Below are 21,304 nucleotides of genomic sequence, written 5' to 3'. Positions count from 1 at the left end.
GGAGGTAACGTGGCTGGGCAGTGCTCTGTGTAACAGTGTGTAAGTTACCCTGACACAAGTCTGTGCTGTGGATGTGGACTGTGCCATCCCAGCTGAGCCAGAACAACAAATACCCTGACCCCAGGAGCAGAAACACCATCACAGCAAAACACCGTCTCTAACAGCAAGAGTCCTTTAGTGTGTGTTGTGTCAGTTGGTGGTTGCCCTTCACTATAGCTCTGTTGGGAAAGTGTGTGGCATCAACTTCTTCACAGAGGATTAAGCTGCAGTGGGTGAAGGCCACTTTGCTTCTGAGTAAGGCTGGCCATGCAGGGGCTTTACATGCTGTCATACTGCACTTGGATTAATTGTGTCAAATTCCCTGGATCAAAACCCCCACAGCTGCTTGGCTGCGGAGATGTCACCTTTCAGAATCCAGGTATTTTGGTGTGAGGACTTCTTCAGGTGTTGGAATTCCATAGTTTTCCTGTCACTCAGGAGCCTGAATCATCTTAAATCAGGTTTCACTTCTGGCAAGCTCAAGCCTGGAAGATTTCAGCCTCCTAAGTGAAAATAAAGAGCCCCAAATGACTGCAGGAGCCGGGGTTGGGAGCACTGGGGGCTGCCTTTGTAGTAAATGTTGCTTCTAGGCTACATCATGTCAGACTTCCCATTTCCATGCTCTGGGAATGTTTCCATTGCTGCTTGTACCTGCTCTTCATGTGCCAAATGAAGATTTCCATGCAGCCTCTCAGGCTCTTTGAGGTGTTGGGAATTGCTATTCTTTCCCCTTACTCTCATCTGGGAGTGTGTCTTCTAGGAAGGAGCAGAGTGCAGTGACTGCTGTGCCCCTGAATCCCTTTTACCAGGAGACTTTCGTGTGCTGCTTCTGTTGATGACTTTCAGTACAAGTTGTACTGTAACATTTAGCCTTGGACTTTCTGTGCTGCTTCTGGTAGGTCCATCTTAGGCTGCTTGAAGCAGATCCATAGGAAAAAATACAGCAAAGGTTCATTGTATGGCTGATTACCCAGTGCTTGAGTTACTAAATAAAATCATTTTAAAAATACAACCCTTGGTGTTTTTGAATAACTTGTGCTGCGTGGTGGGGATTTTACCTCTGTAGTAGTTGTTGTAGTAGAAAGGTTGAAAACGGTGCACTTGAAAGTGCACTGAGGTGGCACTTGGAACAGATGCTGGTTGTGAGTCACACAACTCCTCCAATGAATCATAGAGGATGGTCTGTGTTGGAAGGGGCCTTAAAGCTCCTCCAGTTCCAACCCTGCCATTGACAGGGACACCTTCCACTAGTGCAGGTTGCTCCAAGCCCTCTGTGGCATGGGGTTGGAACTGGATGAGCCCTAAGGTCCCTTCCAGCCCAAACCATTCTATGATTCTATGCCTGCAGACACTCACCCCTGCCCCAGTCTGTTTCTCACTTGCTTTAATGAGTGCATGTGTGTGTCAGCTGTTGTGAACCTCTTCATCAGCTTGTTTTGCATGCAAATCCAAGCCAGGTAAATAGATCCCAGCAACCCCCTGGTTTTCAGGCATTGCAAACCATAAAATGCTGACCATTACTGGCATCTTCTCTTTTCCACCAGAAACTTAAGCTTCCACCAGGAACTCTCACTACTTTCCAATGGAAAAGCTGTGCCCTTAGCACTGGAGTGTGGAGAAAGGTTTTAAAGTCAAGAGTCAGGGCTTTGTACCATGGGTAGCAGGAACCTCTTAACTGTCCAAGCTAAACCTGGCCCATCCTGCTTTGTGGAGCATTCAGGTCTATCAGTGTTCACTGCAGCAATTCAGTGGTTTTCAGTGTTCATGGTGTCTTGCTAATTCTGGACTTGTTGCCTTTGCTTTGTCCCAAAAACTAGTGGGGTTGGACCGGTTTCCTGTTGCACAGTTCCATGGGAGTCTTGAATGGAGCCATACATCCTTATGGGATAGCACCACTTGTTGGGAAGCCTCAGAGCCCGCTATCCTTGTGGGAGTAGTACAGTATATAACTAGGAGCAGACCTTGTGTTCTCACTGGGAGTGTTACTAAGAGGAGTGGGGAGAGGATGCCCAAGTGACTAATGCTGTGCACCCACTTGGTTTTGGAGGTCACCTGAGGTGTTCAGCTTCATGGGAAGGACTTTTCTGTCTAACACTGGTTTTGTAGCAGATGAGTTCCCTGCCAGGCTCCAGGGAGGAGTTCCTTCTATTGACAGTAGGAAATGGGGAGGTGGAGGCTATATTTGGTGGAGCACGTAGGAGAGTGATAGGCATCTCCATGCATGTTGACATTTTGATGTCAATGAAATACTGTGATGGGTTTTGTTCCTCCTGGAAGAAGGATGTAGCTGCACAAGGACTCTTAGGATGCTTCTGATGGAAGGTTTGTTCCGTCTGAGGGTTGACTCCATAGGATGAGAATTCCAGTGTCTCCTCTCCTTGCTGTTCATCATCCTTTCTTAGAGAACAGGCTGCTTGCGGTGGATAAGGGAGCCTATTTCTGTGCTGAGGGACGAACGCAGGTGGCCCCTCAGTGCGGAACGGGATGTGATCTGTCCTTGATGCTGAGCTCTGAGCCTCTGCTCCTTTACACACATTGTTTCTGTTGGCTGTAGGTTGTTTCTGCCTCTCTGGGGCTGTGTGTGAGGCAGATGGGTGAATTATTTGAGCTGTTTGCTCTGTGTGCTGGCTCTATAAATAATAGATGGATTGCTCAGGTGCTGCACTCTGAGCACGAGTCGGAGGTAACTCAACTTTGTTGGTCCCATTACAAAATTCATAGAATGAATCATAGAATCCCAGACTGGTTTGGGTTGGAAAGGACCTTAAAGCTCCTCCAGCTCCAACCCTGCCATAGGCAGGGACCCCTTCCACTGGAGCAGCTGCTCCAAGCCCCTGTGTCCAACCTGGCCTTGAGCACTGCCAGGGATGGGGCAGCCACAGCTTCTCTGGGCACCCTGTGCCAGCGCCTCAGCACCCTCACAGGGAACAGCTTCTGCCTTATCTCCAACCTGAACTTCCCCTGTTTCAGTTTGAACCCATCACCCCTTGTCCTATCACTCCAGTCCCTGATGAAGAGCCCCTCTCCAGCATCCTTGTAGCCCCCTTCAGACACTGGAAGCTGCTCTGAGGTCTCCAAGCAGCTTCTCTTCTCCAGGCTCAATAGCCCCAATGTTCTCAGCCTGTCTCCATACAGGAGGTGCTCCAGCCCCTGATCATCCCTGTGGCCTCCTCTGGACTTGCTCCAACAGCTCCATGTCCTCCTTATCTTGAGGACACCAGCAGTGCACACAGGGCTGCAAGTGGTTTCTCAGAACAGAGGGGCAGGATCCCGTCCCTGAGCTGCTGCTCACGCTCGGGGGGTGCAGCCCAGCTTAGGGGGAGGTCCTGGGCTCAAGTGCACACTGAAGCCAGGTCATAGGGAGCTTTTTATCGACCAGTACCCCTAAGTCCTTCTCCTCAGGCTGCTCTGAATCACTTGTCCCCCCAACCTGTAGCTGTGCCTGGGATTGCCCCAGGGCAGGACCTTGCAGTTTGCTGTGTTGAGCTCCGTGAGGTTGGCGTTGGCCACCTCTCCAGTGTGTCCAGGTCCCTCTGGATCCCATCTTTTCCCTCCAGTCTGTCAACCAACCAAATTCATCTGACTTCAAATACATAAGCAGAAATAACACGAAAGTCTATTTTCACTTGACAGAACATGCCTCCTGCCTGTAACCAGTGTGATCATGACATGCAGTCCTAAAGAAACCAAGCCCCTCCTCCTGTTTATGACACAACCATCCACTTAAAGTAATCAAACAGATAAGACTTCCAGGCTTGGAAAACTTCCTGGGTCAAAAAATACTCCCAAGACCACACCCCAGAGTCTCTGCTTTATTTATATTGTGGCATCCTCTATAGAGAAATAGTGTGGAAGTTAATTCTTTTCCCATAAGTTTATTTTTGGTGTCTGCTATTAGAGTCTCCTGCTGCTTCTGCAGCCACTATCTTGGGCACAAAGAAAATCCTTTTAACTCCTGGTTTCCCTTTAGAGGGAGAATCAGGGAATCAACCAGGCTGGAAAAGCCCTTTAAGCTCATCCAGTCCAACCATTCCCAGCCCTGCCAAGGCCACCCCTAACCCATGGCACTGAGGCCTCGTCTCCACGCTGTGTGAACACTTGCAGGGCCGGTGCCTGCAGCCCTGCCCTGGGCAGCCTGTTCCAATGCCTGAGCACCCTGTGGGGCAGGAATTGTTCCTCAGCTCCATCTAAACCTGCCCTGGTGCAGCTTGAGGCCGTTTCCTCTTGTCCCATCCCTTGTTCCTTGGGAGCAGAGCCCAGCCCCTCCTGGCTCCATCCTCCTGGCAGGCACTTGTAGGGAGCCATCAGGTGCCCCCTGAGCCTTCTCTTCTCCATCTGAACCCCCCAGGTCCCTCAGCATTAGAAGGGGCTTCAGTGAGTGCTGCTCCTTTTCCTCCGTAAGAAGCTCTTCGTTGCTTTGGGTTGCAAGTTGTATTCTTTTTCAGGCTTCCTTCTCCTGCATCGTGAGTTTTAATGGTGATTTGCAGGTAAATCAGTAAAATTTGGTCTCTTGCTCGAGACGAAAGGTGTGTTTTCCTGTGATAGTTGTAATCCCCAAACCCTGGTAATGCAGAGCATATGTAGATGGAGGAGGTGGTGAAGAAATGTGAAAGACATCTGAAGTACAAGATGTAGCAGCAAATAAAAATTCATGTCCCAGTTTCAGTGTATCAGATGCATGGTTGTGAGCTACAGGAAAAGCTTTGAATTCCCACCGGATTTGCATACTGTGCTGTGTATTCAAAGCAGGAAAACCCCACATGAGGGCTAACTTAAGATGGGCCAGGATGAGATCATGATGGCTCTATCTTGGATGTTCTCCACGTGCATGGGATTCTGGTGGAGCAGTGATCTTGGAAGCTAAACTGACCTGTGCCCCTTCTCAAACCCTGATCTTCATCAGGGCCTGTAGGGACAGGCCAAGGGGAATGGCTTGAACCTGCCCAAGAGAGGGGAGACTGAGCTGAGCTCTTAGGCAGAAGCTGTTCCCTGTGAGGGTGCTGAGGCGCTGGCACAGGGTGCCCAGAGAAGCTGTGGCTGCCCCATCCCTGGCAGTGTTCAAGGCCAGGTTGGACACAGGGGCTTGGAGCAGCTGCTCCAGTGGAAGGGGTCCCTGCCTGTGGCAGGGGTTGGAACTGAATGGGCTTTAAGGTCCCTTCAACCAAAACCAGGCTGGGATTCTATGAAATAACTGTGCTTAGGAAGGACAGTATAAGCAGGTGTTCTCATCTGTGTGTGATTGTCATAATCCTGCTTCATCTTGTAACAGATAACTTGGGTCCTGAGTGTTCAGTTTTGCCTTTGGAAGACAGCTCAGGAGTAAGCTGGATGCTTGGAGAGCACAGTGACCTCTTTAAGAGGCACTTTGTCAATACTACAGGGAAGAAATGCTTGAAGCAGTGTTTGAATCCAGCATTCAGGTACTGAAGACTTCAGTAACTCACAGACAAATCTCTTTGATCAGTTTGGGCTCTAGAAGCACATTTTATTCCTCCCAGAAAGCACAAATCTCAATCCTGCTCAATATGCAGCAGCAGCAAACATAACACATCCTGGATCTTCTCTCATACCTGGTGCTTCTTTAGAGGTGACACTTCCCCTTCTCGTCTGTTGCTCCTTGTTTCCAGTTTGGGAACTCCTTGCCCATTAGTTCCCAGTTTTGCTGGGGAGTTTTGGCTCCTCACTGCAGTGTTTTGCAGGGCAGGGAGCAGATGTGTTCTTCAGCCACAGCAAACCTTTGCAAGGGAGCCTGGCCTTTCCTTTTTCCCAATTGCAGGCGCTAAAGGGAGGGGGTATCCCACTTATACTGAACCTAGGCTCTCTGTCACCCCAAGTGCCTACAGGGGCACCCCAGATGCTCGTGCTTCATGTGGATGCAGGAGAATCCCCACATTGTGCCCCATGTGAGTGCAGATCTGGTAGCTGAAGTCAGGAGCTGTCTGCAGGCTGTGAATGCACATCCCCTCCTCCTAAACAGCTGGAGGAAAAACCCAAACAAATCCAAACTTACATAGAATAAGACCTTGAAACCAAATGCTGTCGTAGGGTGTTTTCCTTACAGGCTGAGAGAGCTGGGCTGGGGCAGCCTGGACAAGAGAAGGCTCCTGAAGGGGAGACCCCAGAGCAGCTCCAGTGCCTAAAGGGGCTGCAGGAAAGCTGGAGAGGGGCTTGGGACAAGGGCCTGTAGGGACAGGCCAAGGGGAATGGCTTGAACCTGCCCAAGAGAGGGGAGACTGAGCTGAGCTCTTAGGCAGAAGCTGTTCCCTGTGAGGGTGCTGAGGCGCTGGCACAGGGTGCCCAGAGAAGCTGTGGCTGCCCCATCCCTGGCAGTGTTCAAGGCCAGGTTGGACACAGGGGCTTGGAGCAGCTGCTCCAGTGGAAGGGGTCCCTGCCTGTGGCAGGGATTGGAGCTGGAGGAGCTTTAAGGACCCTTCCAACCCAACCTGTGATTCTAAGATTGTGTCATCTTGAAGGCTGCATCATTAACTATCATCTAGAGGTGGGCCACGTTTGCCATTTTGGGCTGTGAGTTAGTGAATTAAATGTGGTCAGGGCTGAATCATCTGTCTATACCATATGCTGATCCTATTGAATTAGTATGTAAGGACCAAGTCCACCCATCCAGGGCTGAAGACAACATCCAGCAGGTACAAGGTCTGCTATGGTTAACGTGATACCTCACACCTCTAGGTCTTGGTCTAGCCATCACCATGCTCTTTGCTAAAACACACTTCCTTTATGCTTTTATGGCAGTCCAGCAGAACCACTAATCCTCCCCCTTGATAAAAGAGGATTAAACTTGGGAACATTTGCACCTTCATGCAGCCAGCCAGGGCCACACTCTGTCTTTTAGGCAGTAATCCCATTGGAGTGAAGGCTGTGCCTTTGTGCGGTACCAGGAATGCTGGCAGCGATGGCAAATAGCAGCTCTCTGGGTGGTTGTGCTTATTGAGTTTGTACTCCTTAAAAGACCATTTGGGTTGGTAATTTAGGAAGCTGAATCAGCTGGAGGTGACCAGCTCCCTCACACTGTTAAAATGACTCTGGGCTCTGCAGGTCAGATAACATAATTCAAACCTGGGATTTGTGTGGGGTTCTCTAGGTAAAAACGAAATAATGTGTAAGTTGACAAAGTATTACCTTGGAGAATGTCATTTATAGAATCATATCTCAGCAGCTGATACATGAATGCATGGAATGGTTTGTACTGGAAGGGACCTCAAAGCTCCTCCAGCTCCAACCCCTGCCACAGGCAGGGACCCCTTCCACTGGAGCAGCTGCTCTAAGCCCCTGTGTCCAACCTGGCCTTGAGCACTGCCAGGGATGGGGCAGCCACAGCTTCTCTGGGCACCCTGTGCCAGCACCTCAGCACCCTCACAGGGAACAGCTTCTGCCTATGGGGGCCTACAGGGATGCTGGGGAGGGACTATTCATTAGGGACTGTAGTGATAGGACAAGGGGTAATGGGTTGAAACTTAAACAGCAGAGGTTTAGACTTGATATAAGGAAGAAATTCTTTCCTGTTAGGGTGGTGAGGCACTGGAATGGGTTGCCCAGGGAGGTTGTGAATGCTCCATCCCTGGCAGTGTTCAAGACCAGGTTGGATGAAGTCTTGGGTGGCATGGTCTAGTGTGAGGTGTCCCTGCCATGGCCCATGGAACTAGATGATCTTGAGGTTCTTTCCAATCCTAACTATTCTATGATTCTATGATTCTAAGAGCTCATCTCAGTCCCCCTCTGGAAGCTCATGTTTATTCCATTATCTCTCCTAGCCTCATTTCACGCTACACATCCTCCAAAAGATTTAGGGAAGAAGGTTCTGGCCCAGATGTGGATACTGATGAGGGAGCATCCCCTGTGAGTATTGCACCCCAAGTGCTTAACATGAAACCAGCAGGGCCTGAGGGGAAGCACGGGAATGCTAAATGAGAATTCCACTCCTGCTTTACAACTTTATGGTGTAGTTTCACTTAGTTTTGGATTACACTCACTTGCACATGGATCGAGATGTGGTGCTGTGCTCCTGTTCTGGATGCTAAATGTGTGCTAACCGTTTGCTTGGTGTCTTCATGGGGAGGATTGATTCCACTGTAGAACTTTATCTTTTTAACCTACATAAACTGCTTAAAACTTGAAAATATGGAGTCTAAACCATGGAGTGCTCCTGCTTGTCCATGCTGTGCATTCCCTGTCGTCTACCACTGCTCTGCTTGAGTACTGAAGAGGAGCAGGGTAGAGCACTGCAGTGAAGCCCTTTCCACGCTCCCTCCCCATCGTGCCAAAGCCTGAGAAGAGGCTTCAAGTAGAAACCACCTCATCCTCATGTTGAGCCCAGAGCTTCCTGCCAGCCTCTGCTGCTAAATAAGTGAAGTGCAAACAGGACCCGTTGTACATTGCATCATAGGTGGTGAAACGAATGTCCTGCCCCATCGCCAAACAGTGGCTCTCAGCAGCAAACAGGAGGCTTTGTGCCTAATAAATATGTGTAAAATCCCATTTGTTTCCTTTCTAGCCTTTCTGTGCATGGAGTTTTCCCTGCAGTGTGATGTGGTTGCTCTTTTGTGTGAGCTGCTGATAAAAGAGCACATTAATAGAAGGAGTTTTGTGTTGCTTTCTAGAATCAGCTGTAGTTTAGGTCCTTTCATGCTGACACTGGTAGCACAGGGAATTCTCATCCCATCCTAATTAAAAGGAGCCTTATATTATGCCACAGGAGGACGCTGTGGAACCAGAGCTACTTTGTGTAGTTCCTCTTTATGCTTGAGTTCCTGCATCCATGCTGACAAGCAACAATGTCCCCGTGCTGTTGTGCACCAGCATGAAGTAAGATGTTGGCTTCAGTCTTGATAGGAGAGGTGTAAACTGACATGTCTTATCTTGCCTTTGAGCAGGGTAGCAGTTGCTGCTGCTGACGGGAGGCACTGTCTCAAGTCCTGGGAAGTCAGTCCCATCTAAAGCCCTGCACAGCTTCCAGAATGATGGATGCTTCACTACAAACAAGCTGGGGTTCATTGCACTGAGGTGTAGACCGGTGAATTCTCCCTATGAGCAAGGGAAGACTTCTTCTGCACCCATGGGAAAATAGGATTTGGGGGTTAAATGTGCATTTTAAATGAGTTGTGGTAATAATTAAGATCTTAATCAAGCCTGTCCCTGGTGAATAGCATTGTTTCCTTATCAAACCTGCAGTGGTAATTCCCTCTGAGCACAATCTGATACAACAACAGCATCAAATTTATCCTGAAGGTGAATTAACAGATACTATTTAATCAGTGAGAGATGCCAGTGCATGGAAAGAGCTAAATCCCTACTCTCAGGAGTCTGAAACGATCTGCTAGGGAGGACCTGAGCATCCCCACCAGGAGAAGGTCTGGATCTTGGTTGTTGGTCCATAGTGCAGGCGAGTGATGGGAGATGTGGCCTTTCTGCGTGCTGTTGGTTGTAAGCTGCTCTGAGAGAAGCCAGTGCAGTTGTAATTGGCTGGTGTAGCCCTCTCCCATCTCCCACTTCCCCTGGAAGTGGTTTCTTAACCAGCATCATCAGGAAATGCTGTGAGTGAGCTTGATGCCCATGCGAGTAAGGCCTGGCTGGGAGATGGATGTCTTTGCATGAGTTGTGGCTTCCAGGCACCAGCCAGCATTGGGCCACATGGAGCTGAAACAGCCAGGGCAGCACCAGGCCAGGACTGGATGTGTCTCCTCTGTTAGAGCCTGGCCTCTAATCTTTCCCTCAGCTGCAGGTTTGCAGCTCCTCTAACTCAGACCATGGCAGGAACTTGCCCCAGAAGCTGTGGCTGCCCCATCCCTGGCAGTGCTCAAGGCCAGGTTGGACACAGGGGCTTGGAGCAGCTGCTCCAGTGGAAGGTGTCCCTGCCCGTGGCAGGGGTTGGAGCTGGAGGAGCTTTAAGGTCCCTTCCAACCCAAACCAGTCTGGGATTCTATGCAAACTGGACCATTTCTGGCTGTTGTAACCAGAGAGTAGACACAACTGTCTCCAGACCGATGATGTCTGATGAACACCAGTGATTTTAGCCATGGCTCCTTGTGAAGATCATGGTGTGTGATCCCTTTGTTTGTGTTGCTGGTGTTTCTGAATGAGGTTTTACTCCTCATGGAGCCATGAGTGTAACCATTGAAATGTGCTGATCAGAAACCAGCTGCATCAGGATGTGTGTACTTGCTTCAGAGGGCTTGGTGCCAGAATAGCACAAAGCAGTTCCAGACAATTTCAGAGGTGTAATTACAGTCAAACATGGTTTGATTTTATTAGTAAATGGCAAATGATTTCTTCCTTGCTGGATCACTTTTCACTTATGAATTATTCCAGGCTGTCTTTGTAGGGAATTTGGAGTTCAGCTCGAGCCAGAAGTTTGAAACAGCATTTAAGATAACCCATTCTTATGTTCTAAGAGCATAGAAGTGCTGTTGAATCTGACTGAATACATGAAGTATGAAATCTGGTTAACTGAAAAGCCTCCTTCACATCCCATTGGCTCAGACCATCAAAGGTATTTCAGGTCCCTCCCTCTCAGATGACACCAGTGCCTATGGTTGTTGTGGCAGCAGAGGAGCTGCTGCAGCTGCAAACGGTTGTTCTTCAAACGAACCGGGGTGGTGTGGTCTCCCCTGCCCACCACAGCAGGCTCTGGGGAGTGAGAAGGGACCTGTTTTGCATGTGGGAAGCCCTGTGTATCACCACCATCATCTTCGTGACCTGTGCCTGAAGCTCTGATGGCCGAAGGATGGAGACAAACACATAGCAGTGCTGAGCATCACCCCTCCCTCCTCGAAGCATCACTAGGGAAGCAGTTTAGAGAGCAACCTCCAAGCTAGGGAAGGGGGAAAAGCAAACTGAGCAGCTCAAAACTGGCTTAAGAGACCCCTTTCCCAGCAGAGATGCTGCTCTGTGTGCCTGAACACCACTGGAGAGCTGCAAGCAAGGGCTTAGGAGGTGGTGACTGATGGCAGCAGCCACCCTGCAGCCCACAGAACTGCTGCCTGAGGATTAACACACCCGGATCACAGGAGCCCCGTTGATTAGCTGGCCACAAGAACAAAAGTGCCAGTGTGATGCCGGTGGTTTAATGCAAAGCAAAGGACTTATTTACAGCAGAGGCTTGAATCCATTAAGGGCACATTAAATTCCAGATGCTTGTCAGCTTCACAAGAAGAGGGGAGGGAAGGGAGGAGGTGTTGCTTGTTTTCTGGAGAGCACTCAGCTCGTTGAACACGGAGCAGGGTTTCATTGATGTTAAAGCCATGAGGAAGGTGATCAGCTTGAATGATGAACAGGTTATTTCTGCTTCCCTTTTAACTCCATTCAAACTTAAACAGGGGAGATTTAGGTTGGATATAAGGAAGAAATTCCTTACAGTGAGGGTGCTGAGGCGCTGGCACAGGGTGCCCAGAGAAGCTGTGGCTGCCCCATCCCTGGCAGTGTTCAAGGCCAGGTTGGACACAGGGGCTTGGAGCAGCTGCTCCAGTGGAAGGTGTCCCTGCCTGTGGCAGAGGTTGGGGCTGGAGGAGCTTTAAGGTCCCTTCCAACCCAAATCAGGCTGGGATTCTGTTTTACACAGGTGACAAAACTGCTGTCTAGTGCCAGACAAAGTGCTACGTGCTGAGTTCCTGTGTGGAGCATAAGGAATTGGTGCTGTCTACAGTGGAAGGATCAAACAGAAAATGGGTTGGAAAAGGAAAAATCGTGTTTCCATTCCTTTGAAGCAAATTAGGAAATGAGCCAGAGGGATTATTCTGGAGAGTGGATGTTGAGAATTTGCCTTCTCTAACTTATTTAATTTAAAAAGCAAGGCAAATTAAAAAGAAACAGGAAAAAATAAAGAAACCCCAGGAAGAGCTGATATTCCCTGGGCCAACTGAGCAAGCACACATTGGTTTGTTTCTTCCTTTCTTCTTGCTTTACAGTGTGCTGAATATATACTGTGTTGGAGAAAACACTGATATAAACTCTCCAAGGGAGTGTTTGAAGGCCATGAGGCTTCATCAGTGCCCTGCTCTTTGTGTTTTGGTGGGTCCATCACTAGCTAACAGGCTGTGGAGAGCTGGGTCTCTGTGGATACCAGCCTGGAGCTCTGCATGTGCCTTTGTATGTTTAGGTACTGATCCCAGTGATGTTTAGGTGGAAGGAGGAGGATGAGGAGAAGCTTGAGGAAGGCTGGCTGCCCTTTCCCAGAGACATGAGCTGATGGAAGCTTCTCACCTCTTTCTCAGTAGTCATTGTGGCTTCCCATAGCCTCTGGTTTGCTCCTGTACCATCTAAATTCAACATCCTTCCATCAGTTCCAAGGCAGTTCTCCAGAGGGCAGGAGGTGGGTCATGTCATGCAGCCTTCCTCCTGAGCCTCATCCCTGGGAAGAGAAGGTTGGTGACCTAACCAGCCTGAAAGGAGGCTGGGGACAGTACCCTCAGCTGGAGAGGTTAACGTGTCTATTAACCTAACTGCTGGCATTGACCACTTATAAGGTGCATTCTGAGGAGCTGTGTGTATCTGGTAGTCCCCTCCTTTGTCATTTATAATCCACTCTAGAAGGGAGAGCTGCTGCATGAGCTCAGCATGTTCATCACACGTTGGATAGTTCCTGCAGCTGCCTGGGATGGGATTTCATTCTTCCCCAATGAAAGAATGGGAGAAGCTGTGCCATAGCACACTGAGCAGGCTGTGTGAGTTGGCCTCTGTCTGCTATTGGTGCTTAGCTAGTTCTTGTATGTTATCCAGATGTCATCCTCATCTTTATGTGGATGCTGTTACAGGATACAGGTGAGCTCTTCCCGTGTGTTCTGCTTACAGTGGTCACTCCTGGTATCAAAATATGAAGCCTGAATTTGGACAACCAGGGTTATTTACAAAGAACACGCAAAGCTCTGTATGTACAAGAAGGACAACTCACTTTTCACTGTGACTTCTTGGGCTGTGTGGCGTTGGCTTACGGAGGAGAGGTTTGCTCCTCATGTCAGGTCTGAAATGCACAAGAAGAAGGAAGGTTTGGTTGCAAAACTTGGCCAGGAGAACTTTGTATTTGGTCTTTGGATGCTGACGAGGCTGTTACCGGTTAGCACCACCTTTCGGAATAGTAGAATCATAGAATCCCAGGATGGTTTGGGTTGGAAGGGACCTTAAGATCATCCAGTTCCAACCCCTGCCACAGGCAGGGACACCTTCCACTGGAGCAGCTGCTCCAAGCCCCTGTGTCCAACCTGGCCTTGAGCACTGCCAGGGATGGGGCAGCCACAGCTTCTCTGGGCACCCTGTGCCAGTGCCTCAGCATCCCAACCATAAAGTGTTTCTTCCTTATGTCTGATCTAAATCTCCCCTCTTTTAGTTTAAAACCCATGCCCCTGCATTCCCTCAGGTCTCTCCCAGGAAGGATCTGAGCACACGTGGCTGGAATGAGCTCTGTGTGTGCATGGGAGAGCACGGAGCAGGTCTCTGTCAAACCATTCTGCATCTCAGCCCTTCTCCTTCTGCCTTCATTCAGATAACTCATATTTGCATCATTTAAACTGCTGAGGAAGTGGGACCCAGTGATTCCTTCATGCATTGTTCATCTGAGCAGGGTTTGGGGTGAACTGGGCGTTATGTTGGATGAGTGATTTCCAATGCCAGCAGAGCACTGCTGGTCTCTGAGTTAAGCCTGTCTTAGGGCAGTGTCTTGTCTTCCACAGCAACTGAACTAAAACCACTTCAGTGGTCTAAAGGTTAAAAATAAGCCCAAGCCCTGTTTGTGCAAGAGCTTTTCCAGTCATGCTGATGAACCTCATCGTTTTGGCTCAGTTTAAAGCACCCATGAGCACCATTAAACCAGAAGGCGATGACAGAGGACAGTTTCTACAGTGGTTTTGTATGGGTTGAGCTGTATCTCTTTACATTCACACCACAGATTACACTGAGCAGACAAAAAGTTCATTTCAATCCACGTGGGTTTAAATTTAGTGTAGAATTTATGGCTTTTCTGTTCGGTTTCTGTTTTCTGCTGGTTTGAATGGTTTGGCTGCTGCTGCTTTAGCTTTGTTCCTCCTGCGTCTGGTGTTCTTCCAGCGATGGTGTCAACAGCCATTGACTAGGGTTGACAGGACATCAAAGGAACCCCTGACGTGGGCATGAGGCAACTGCAATTGGTGATGAGAGGACTTCATCCTCACAAGTTTTTAAGCAGTTTAAATGGCTTTAAAATCCTTCTGGCTGTCATCGAGGGCTGCTGGGCTGAGCTGCAGCTACCAGGGAATGTCTTTGCAGGCATCATCTTACCTGTAGGGCTTCCTTACACCTGAAAATGTTCTGGTGTCTGAAGGAGAACAGGAATAAACTTCTTTTTTTTCTGGGATGATGAATGGGCATCTCTGAAATTAACCCCGAACAACTTTCCTTTCATCCCTTGTGCCTGGATCCCTGTTCAAATCCAAGTGTGGACCCTTTGGATGTGTAACAGGTGCTTTGCTGCTGGGGCGACAGTGAGATCATAGAATCCCAAACTGGTTTGTATTGGAAGGGACCTTAAAGCTCCTCCAGCTCCAATCCCTGTTATGGGCAGGGACACCTTCCACTGGAGCAGCTGCTCCAAGCCCCTGTGTCCAACCTGGCCTTGAGCACTGCCAGGGATGGGGCAGCCACAGCTTCTCTGGGCACCCTGTGCCAGCGCCTCAGCACCCTCACAGGGAACAGCTTCTGCCTCAGAGCTCAGCTCAGTCTCCCCTCTCTTGGGCAGGTTCAAGCCATTCCCCTTGGCCTGTCCCTACAGGCCCTTGTCCCAAGCCCCTCTCCAGCTTTCCTGCAGCCCCTTTAGGCACTGGAGCTGCTCTGGGGTCTCCCCTTCAGGAGCCTTCTCTTCTCCAGGCTAATGACTTGGCCTGCCTGACTCCATAGAGCAGTTACCCAGCCATGTATCTGAGACCACTCTGTGGCTGTATCCGTGCTCCTAGCTCTTTCCTCCTGACAAACTGAACAGGTTTCCATGAAGAGGGTGTCATCATGAGCTTAGTTTCAATGACCACATTTACAGGATCAGGATTTGCTGGGTATATGCTACTGTTTTCTACAGGTGATCACCTCTTTCCTTCTGCTGTTTGTCCTGGGGGGTTTTGAGGATCGGCTGGTGCCCTCATTCTTCTACTGTCGTTTAAAAGTATCTTCAGGATGTGCCGTCCCTTTTCCACACACTGAAAATATCCATGTATCTGCTATCTTGTTCCTTCTGCCCAGATCTGTGTTCATGCCATGTGGGCCAGTGCCCTCCTCAGTGTGTAAGCTGCTGCTTTGCTCAGTGGTTTACCATAGGTGCATTAAATAAATGTGCTTTATCTAATATTTGTGCTTGGGTTGTAATGATTTTGCCTCCTTCCAGACTCTAAATAAGTAATATAACAAAAATGGCCTCCAGAATGCAACTTGCTGCCACTAAACTTCTGTTCTGGGATCCTTGGTTATGTTCTGAGCTACTGAGGTTGAAGGACAGGGACTGTGTAACGCCCTTGAGCATCTTAGAATCACAGGATGGTTTTGGTTGGAAAGGACCTTAGGATTATCCAGTTCCAACCCCCTGCCACGGGTCAGGACACCTCACATCTGCCCTGAAAGCTGAAGTGGCAGAAAGAAGTTCCAGCTTTGATCAGACCTCTGAACATGTAGTGGGTGAGTGGCACATCTCAGGGCTACAGAACCCATTCCAGCAGAGATGACTGACTGGGTGCTGTGCCGTGTTGTTTGGAGGTATGGAATTTTCAGACCCATATACTTCAAGCTCCTCTTCTGCTTCATGGTGTAGCTGTTATTTCCCTGTCAAAGACCACTGTCACTTGGGAAGGTAATCTCTGTTCCCTCTTGGTCACATCCTGCTCACCCAGCTGGCTAAGAAACCTTTGGCTGCCCACCCTTACCTCGATGTCAGTAACCCCTTCCTGTGATTTCTTTTGTCTCCTCTGACAGTAGTCATTGATGGATGAACACGAGGTGACCCAAACGGAGCACATGGCCACCATCGAGGCCCATGCGGTGGCCCAACAAGTGCAGCAGGTCCATGTGGCCACCTACACAGAGCACACCATGCTCAGTGCGGATGAGGACTCACCATCTTCACCAGAGGACACGTCCTATGATGACTCTGACATCCTCAACTCCACAGCTACTGATGAAGTCACTGCCCACCTGGCTGCAGCAGGTACAGTCGCTATTGTTCACTTAGCATGGCATTCATAGAATCTCAGACTGGTTTGGGTTGGAAAGGACCTTAAAGCTCCTCCAGTTCCAACCCCTGCCACAGGCAGGGACACCTTCCACTGGAACAGCTGCTCCAAGCCCCTGTGTCCAACCTTGAACACTGCCAGGGATGGGGCAGCCACAGCTTCTCTGGGCACCCTGTGCCAGCGCCTCAGCACCCTCACAGGGAAGAGCTTCTGCCTTATCTCCAACGTGAACTTCCCCTGTTTCAGTTTGAACCCATCACCCCTTGTCCTATCACTACAGTCCCTGATGAAGAGTCCCTCTCCAGCATCCTTATAGCCCCCTTCAGACACTAGAAGCTGCTCTGAGGTCTCCAAGCAGCTTCTCTTCTCCAGGCTCAACAGCCCCAATGTTTTCAGCCTGTCAGGCTCCAGCCCCTGATCATCCTCGCATCCATGCAGAGGCTGCAAGCATCACTTGTAGGTGGGTGGTCATCTTGCACCCATGGAATGCTCTGAATATCTTCTTATTGCCCTTGCTTATGGACCTTCTTCACAAGGTCTGCCAGCTGCTTCGATGTTGCATCACTTTATCTGTGTGTAAGAAGAGGCATAAGAGACTGGTTTGTGCAATAAGGAAGGTCCTTGGTAAGTGCTGCCTCAAATGATGAAGCTAAAATGTATGTCAAAGAGCAAGCTTATTTCATGCCTGTATAAACAGCAGCAAAAATAACCGAGGAGTGCTGCACTATCTTGCTTAGCCAAGGAGATGACATTCACATGCAAGGTCTCTCCCAAGGAGATGCTACAAAGTGTCCCCAGCATATCTTGACTGGGAAAGCATTTCAGAACCACAAATTCCTTTCAGCGAAGCCAAATGGCCTCCTCATTTGTCTTCTACCAGATAGACCTCATTAGGAGAGAAATGCAGTGCTTAAAGCACTCAGGGTCTGACCTGGCTCTGTATCAGACTTTATCTGCTGAGCAGAGCTCTTGATGTGCTTGACTGAACCTGCAGAGTTCCACCACCCCACTGAGCATCCCTTTGCTTAGGAATTGTCAAACCTCAGCTCCTGGAGGATTCTTTTCCCTTCTAGCACACAAGCTTTTCAGGCTTGGGTGGTGTTTGCAGGAGCCACATCTGGTGGCTCCATATGCAGGGGGTGTCCAGCACCCATCCAGCCACTGGCCAGAGGCTGGCAGCCCAAAACAGGAGCAGCCCCACTTCTCTACGGCAGGCACTGACACATCCAGCCCAAAGCTTGCCCAAGAACCCAGTGTGGCCTTTCCTTGCTTCTCCAGAGCAGCTGTTCTTCCAGTCCCCCAAATGACAGTGATTTTATCCTGTTTTTCCCAAGCACAGGATCCTTGGAGCAGTCTGGAGCAGTTCTGGCCATGGTGGTGCTCAGGTAGTTTGTTAGTAATAAAACCTGGCTCTGCAGTGTCACCCAGAGCTCTATCCATGAACTGTCTCCCAGAGCAGCTGGTTACTTGGATCATCAGACACTACTTTCATTATCATCTCCCATCATTAGCTGAGGACTTCCTGATCCAGTAGCTGCATCTTTGTTAAACACATAGTGCTTTTATGATGCCTGGTGTGATCTTTCACCTCTGATACATGGAGGAACCATGCAAAGAGTGACTGAGGTCTGCTCACAAGTCACAGACACATCCTTGAGCCTGCAGTAGACCCCGGGGCTTTTTGACTCTGACCCTGCACTCATTTCTGGACATCACAGATAGAAGCACAACCCATTCCATGTTACTTGATTTACTTCCAATTAACTTAAGGAAACTTCCCCTTCCATAGAGTCTGTGTCCAGAGTTTGATCACAAAAGCAATAGCACTGTCCTGCTGTAGTCCCCACTGTTCTTCAGGGGCCTGTTGTAGGATGCTGCTGGATGCTCTGGATTACCAATACTTTCCTATTAGAACTGGCACTTAATTCCTAGGGAAAGCTTTGGACTCCTGATGCTGGAGTTGTGTCCAGGAGGATTCACGGTGTTGTATCTGGTCTCTTCTCCCTTGCTACTGGAATCTCCTCAATTACAGCCAGTTATTTGAAGTCTTGGTGTACTTGAGAGTTTTACAGTCTCTTTGGAAGTTAAAATACAGAATTGTGTGATTATAAGGAAAACTTTGGACTGACATATGTGGCTCTCACTGGGGACTGAGCTGGGATTTGCCAGTCTTGGGAATGGAGCCTTTTGATACACATCTCTGATACTGCTGGAGAGGAGGGATTCAGCAGGGAATTCACATCACCCTGGTCTGACGGGGAGGCCCTTGACGCTGATCCTTTGGGACCCATCCTGCATGGGGAGCAATGGCAGTGTCCCTTCTGGCCAGTTCCTGAGCCCAGTGTGCTGATTGACCCTCTGTGTTTTGGTTTCCAGGCCCTGTGGGGATGGCAGCAGCCGCTGCTGTGGCAACAGGGAAAAAACGGAAGCGACCACACGTATTTGAGTCCAACCCATCCATCCGCAAGAGGCAGCAAACACGTCTGCTACGGTAAGAGCTCCTCCTGCCCTCTGACACCTCGGTCTGCATCCCTGGTCTGTCTCTGGTGCTGTCCAGAAGTTGCCCAGCTTGGGGTTGTTTTGGTGGCATCTCTTCTGCAACCCAAAAGCTGTGTTGAAGAGATCAGTTAAGTTGCAGCTCTGCTCATCTTCAGTGTGGTATTTGGATCACTAGGGCTGTCATGAGCATTCTGGTGGGATCCAGCATTCTGGTTTTACCCCAGTTGTCACAAGGTGAATCTGTCATTGTAACATTGCCTTGTAAGATGTTCACAGTGGATTTAACAGCAGCTGGCCTGAGAATCTGGAGCTACAGCCATATCCCAGCTCTGCAATGGCACAAAGGTCTTATCTACCTAATGAATCATGGAATGGTTTGGGTTGAAAGGGATCCTAAAGCCCATCCAGTTCCAGCCCTGCCATGAGCAAGGACACCTTCCACTAGGGTAGGTTGCTCCAAGCCCTTCCAGCCTGGCCTTGAACACTGCACCTCAGCACCCTCACAGGGAAGAGCTTCTGCCTAAGAGCTCATCTCTATCTCCCCTCTGACAGGTTAAAGCCATTCCCCTTGTCCTGTCCCCTTGTCCAGAGCCTCTCTCCAGGTTCCTTTAGGCACTGGAGCTGCTCTAAGGTCTCCCCTTAAGACTGAAGTCTTACCCAGCCTTTAGTTCACAGTTCTGGGGAGAATAACAAAGGGGAGATGCATGCCAGAGCTGAAACACTTCCTTTGGCTTTAGCAACCTGCTCTGCAGACACCAAACCTCCACAGCCCTTCAGGTGCTGCATTACAGGTGCTCTGAGGCTGTCTGCCCGCCTGATGGCCACCAAGGAGCGCTGGTGCTGAATTGACTGCACAGGCTTCTCGCAAGCCTGGAGACATCATCTGCAAACCCATCAGGAAACACTTGCAAACAGCAGTTGATATTATTTACTAGGATTTGGAACAAAGGAGTTTTTGCCTTCTAAACTGATTTGGATGTAACTGGGTTATGTCAGGGGAGGCAGGGGTATTTGACACTGTTTCTTGCTGACTTCCCCTTGTGTGTACACTTAATGCACTGGAGTAGTGCTGGACAGAGTTTGCCTGATTTCCCTCTCTCCTAGTGTAATTCTAGGTGAGAAATTAAGTTGGTTTCCTTATTCTGCTTACTCCTCTGCTGAGTCCCACAGCACCCTCTGCACCAGATCAAACAGGAGCCAGATAGAACAGTGTTAGTGTTAAATATTTCCTGGGAATGGATTCCCTTTCTTTTATGGCTCTATTCTGCTTTTCCTTCCTTCTCCCAGCTTTGCTGAATGAGCTCTGTTCATTGCAGCCTCTCTGAAGAGCAAATTCTTTTCTCTCTTGAATGATGAACAATATTGTTTTAAAGAAACTCCTCTGTGAAGGAATTCTTTCTCCTCCCTTCATGCAACTGCTTCACTTGACTGCATTTCAGATAGTGACAGAATGCATGGGGATTTTTTACACTCTGATCAGTTTAGCACATTTTTGCTTGATTTTTACACCACTGAATCAAGTGGGAAGTTACAGCTGCTGGTGTTGGGATCTCTGCAGCGGATGTTGGTGCTTCTTGGCAACAGGTTTGCTGTAAGCAGCAGGTTCTGAAGTCCCAGGGCCGACACTGCACTGTCACCATGGAGTGCTGAGGTTACCTGTTGATAATCTCTGCTTCTCTCTTGAGTTTCTGCCAGTATTTCTGACACATTCTCTTCCATTGCTTTAAAGGGAATACGAGGCAGAAAGTGTATGATGGAGCATTTTCTTCCTACAGAGAGATCGTTCCAAAGGGACATGCTGATATGGCTCCTGTCTCAATACCTGGGTTTTCTGTGCTGAGCTGTTGTAATGTTTCTGCTTCTCAGCTGTCCTGTACTTGTAGGTTGAATTCTGACAGTCCTGGTTCGAGCAGGACTTTAGTACTACAGAATTGCAGTGCTCTGTTACAAGGCTGGATGTGAAATAACCTCTATTTGCAGTCCTCTTTTGTTGAATCATTAAGTTCTTTACCTTCCAAGTTTTGCATGATACCCTTTGGTGACAGAGGGGATATGCAGACTCTTGCTGTCCTGGCTTTGCTGCTCTGCTGATTCCATTTTCCTTTTTACATCAATGGAAAAAGGAAAGAAAGGAGAATAAGTGATATTCGAGCTGCTGGTAACTGCAGGGAACACAGCAGGCCTGCGGGAGTGGAGGAATAAGCAGGATATGGGGCTGGTCTGACCATCTGGGGCTCCCCTTCTCACCTGGTTTCTGAATGGGCAGCATTAAGAAAGGGAATTTACAATGTGAAGGGTTGTGTTTCTGCAGGGCTTTCAGCTGGTTTCACTGTGTTTCAGGAAGCTCCGAGCCACGCTGGATGAGTACACCACCAGAGTGGGGCAGCAGGCCATCGTTCTCTGCATCTCGCCTTCCAAACCCAACCCTGTCTTTAAAGTATTCGGTGCTGCACCCTTGGAGAACGTGGTAGGTGTCTCTAGGAAAAGCTGTGTAAGAAGTCGTTCACCTTCTCTGCAGGTTTCATTCTGCTCCAGGCAGCTTTGTGAGGCTGGTAGTGATCTGAAAGTTGTGT

At 49.2% G+C, this 21,304-nt stretch overlaps 1 protein-coding gene across 4 annotated transcripts in view; it reads left to right on the top strand.

Annotated features, from left to right (window-relative positions):
• The window catches only part of NRF1 (nuclear respiratory factor 1), a 67,549-nt gene that overhangs the window by 2,030 nt on the left and 44,215 nt on the right, over positions 1 to 21,304 (top strand). For 2 of the 4 annotated variants that reach the window (XM_034063095.1, XM_034063091.1), the window contains exons 2-4: positions 15,976 to 16,207; positions 18,609 to 18,723; positions 21,072 to 21,198. In XM_034063095.1, coding sequence (XP_033918986.1) covers positions 15,985 to 16,207; positions 18,609 to 18,723; positions 21,072 to 21,198 — 465 coding nt within the window. In that variant the 5' untranslated portion in view covers positions 15,976 to 15,984. Of the gene's footprint in view, positions 1 to 15,729; positions 15,854 to 15,975; positions 16,208 to 18,608; positions 18,724 to 21,071; positions 21,199 to 21,304 lie in introns of those variants that run through there. The other 2 variants (XM_034063094.1, XM_034063093.1) reach the window with 2 other exon arrangements.

The sequence above is a fragment of the Melopsittacus undulatus genome, chromosome 5 (genome assembly GCF_012275295.1).
Source record: "Melopsittacus undulatus isolate bMelUnd1 chromosome 5, bMelUnd1.mat.Z, whole genome shotgun sequence".
Lineage (NCBI taxonomy): Eukaryota > Metazoa > Chordata > Aves > Psittaciformes > Psittaculidae > Melopsittacus > Melopsittacus undulatus.
The sequence above is the reverse complement of the archived record's forward strand: the minus strand, read 5'-3'. Positions and strand labels throughout refer to the sequence as shown.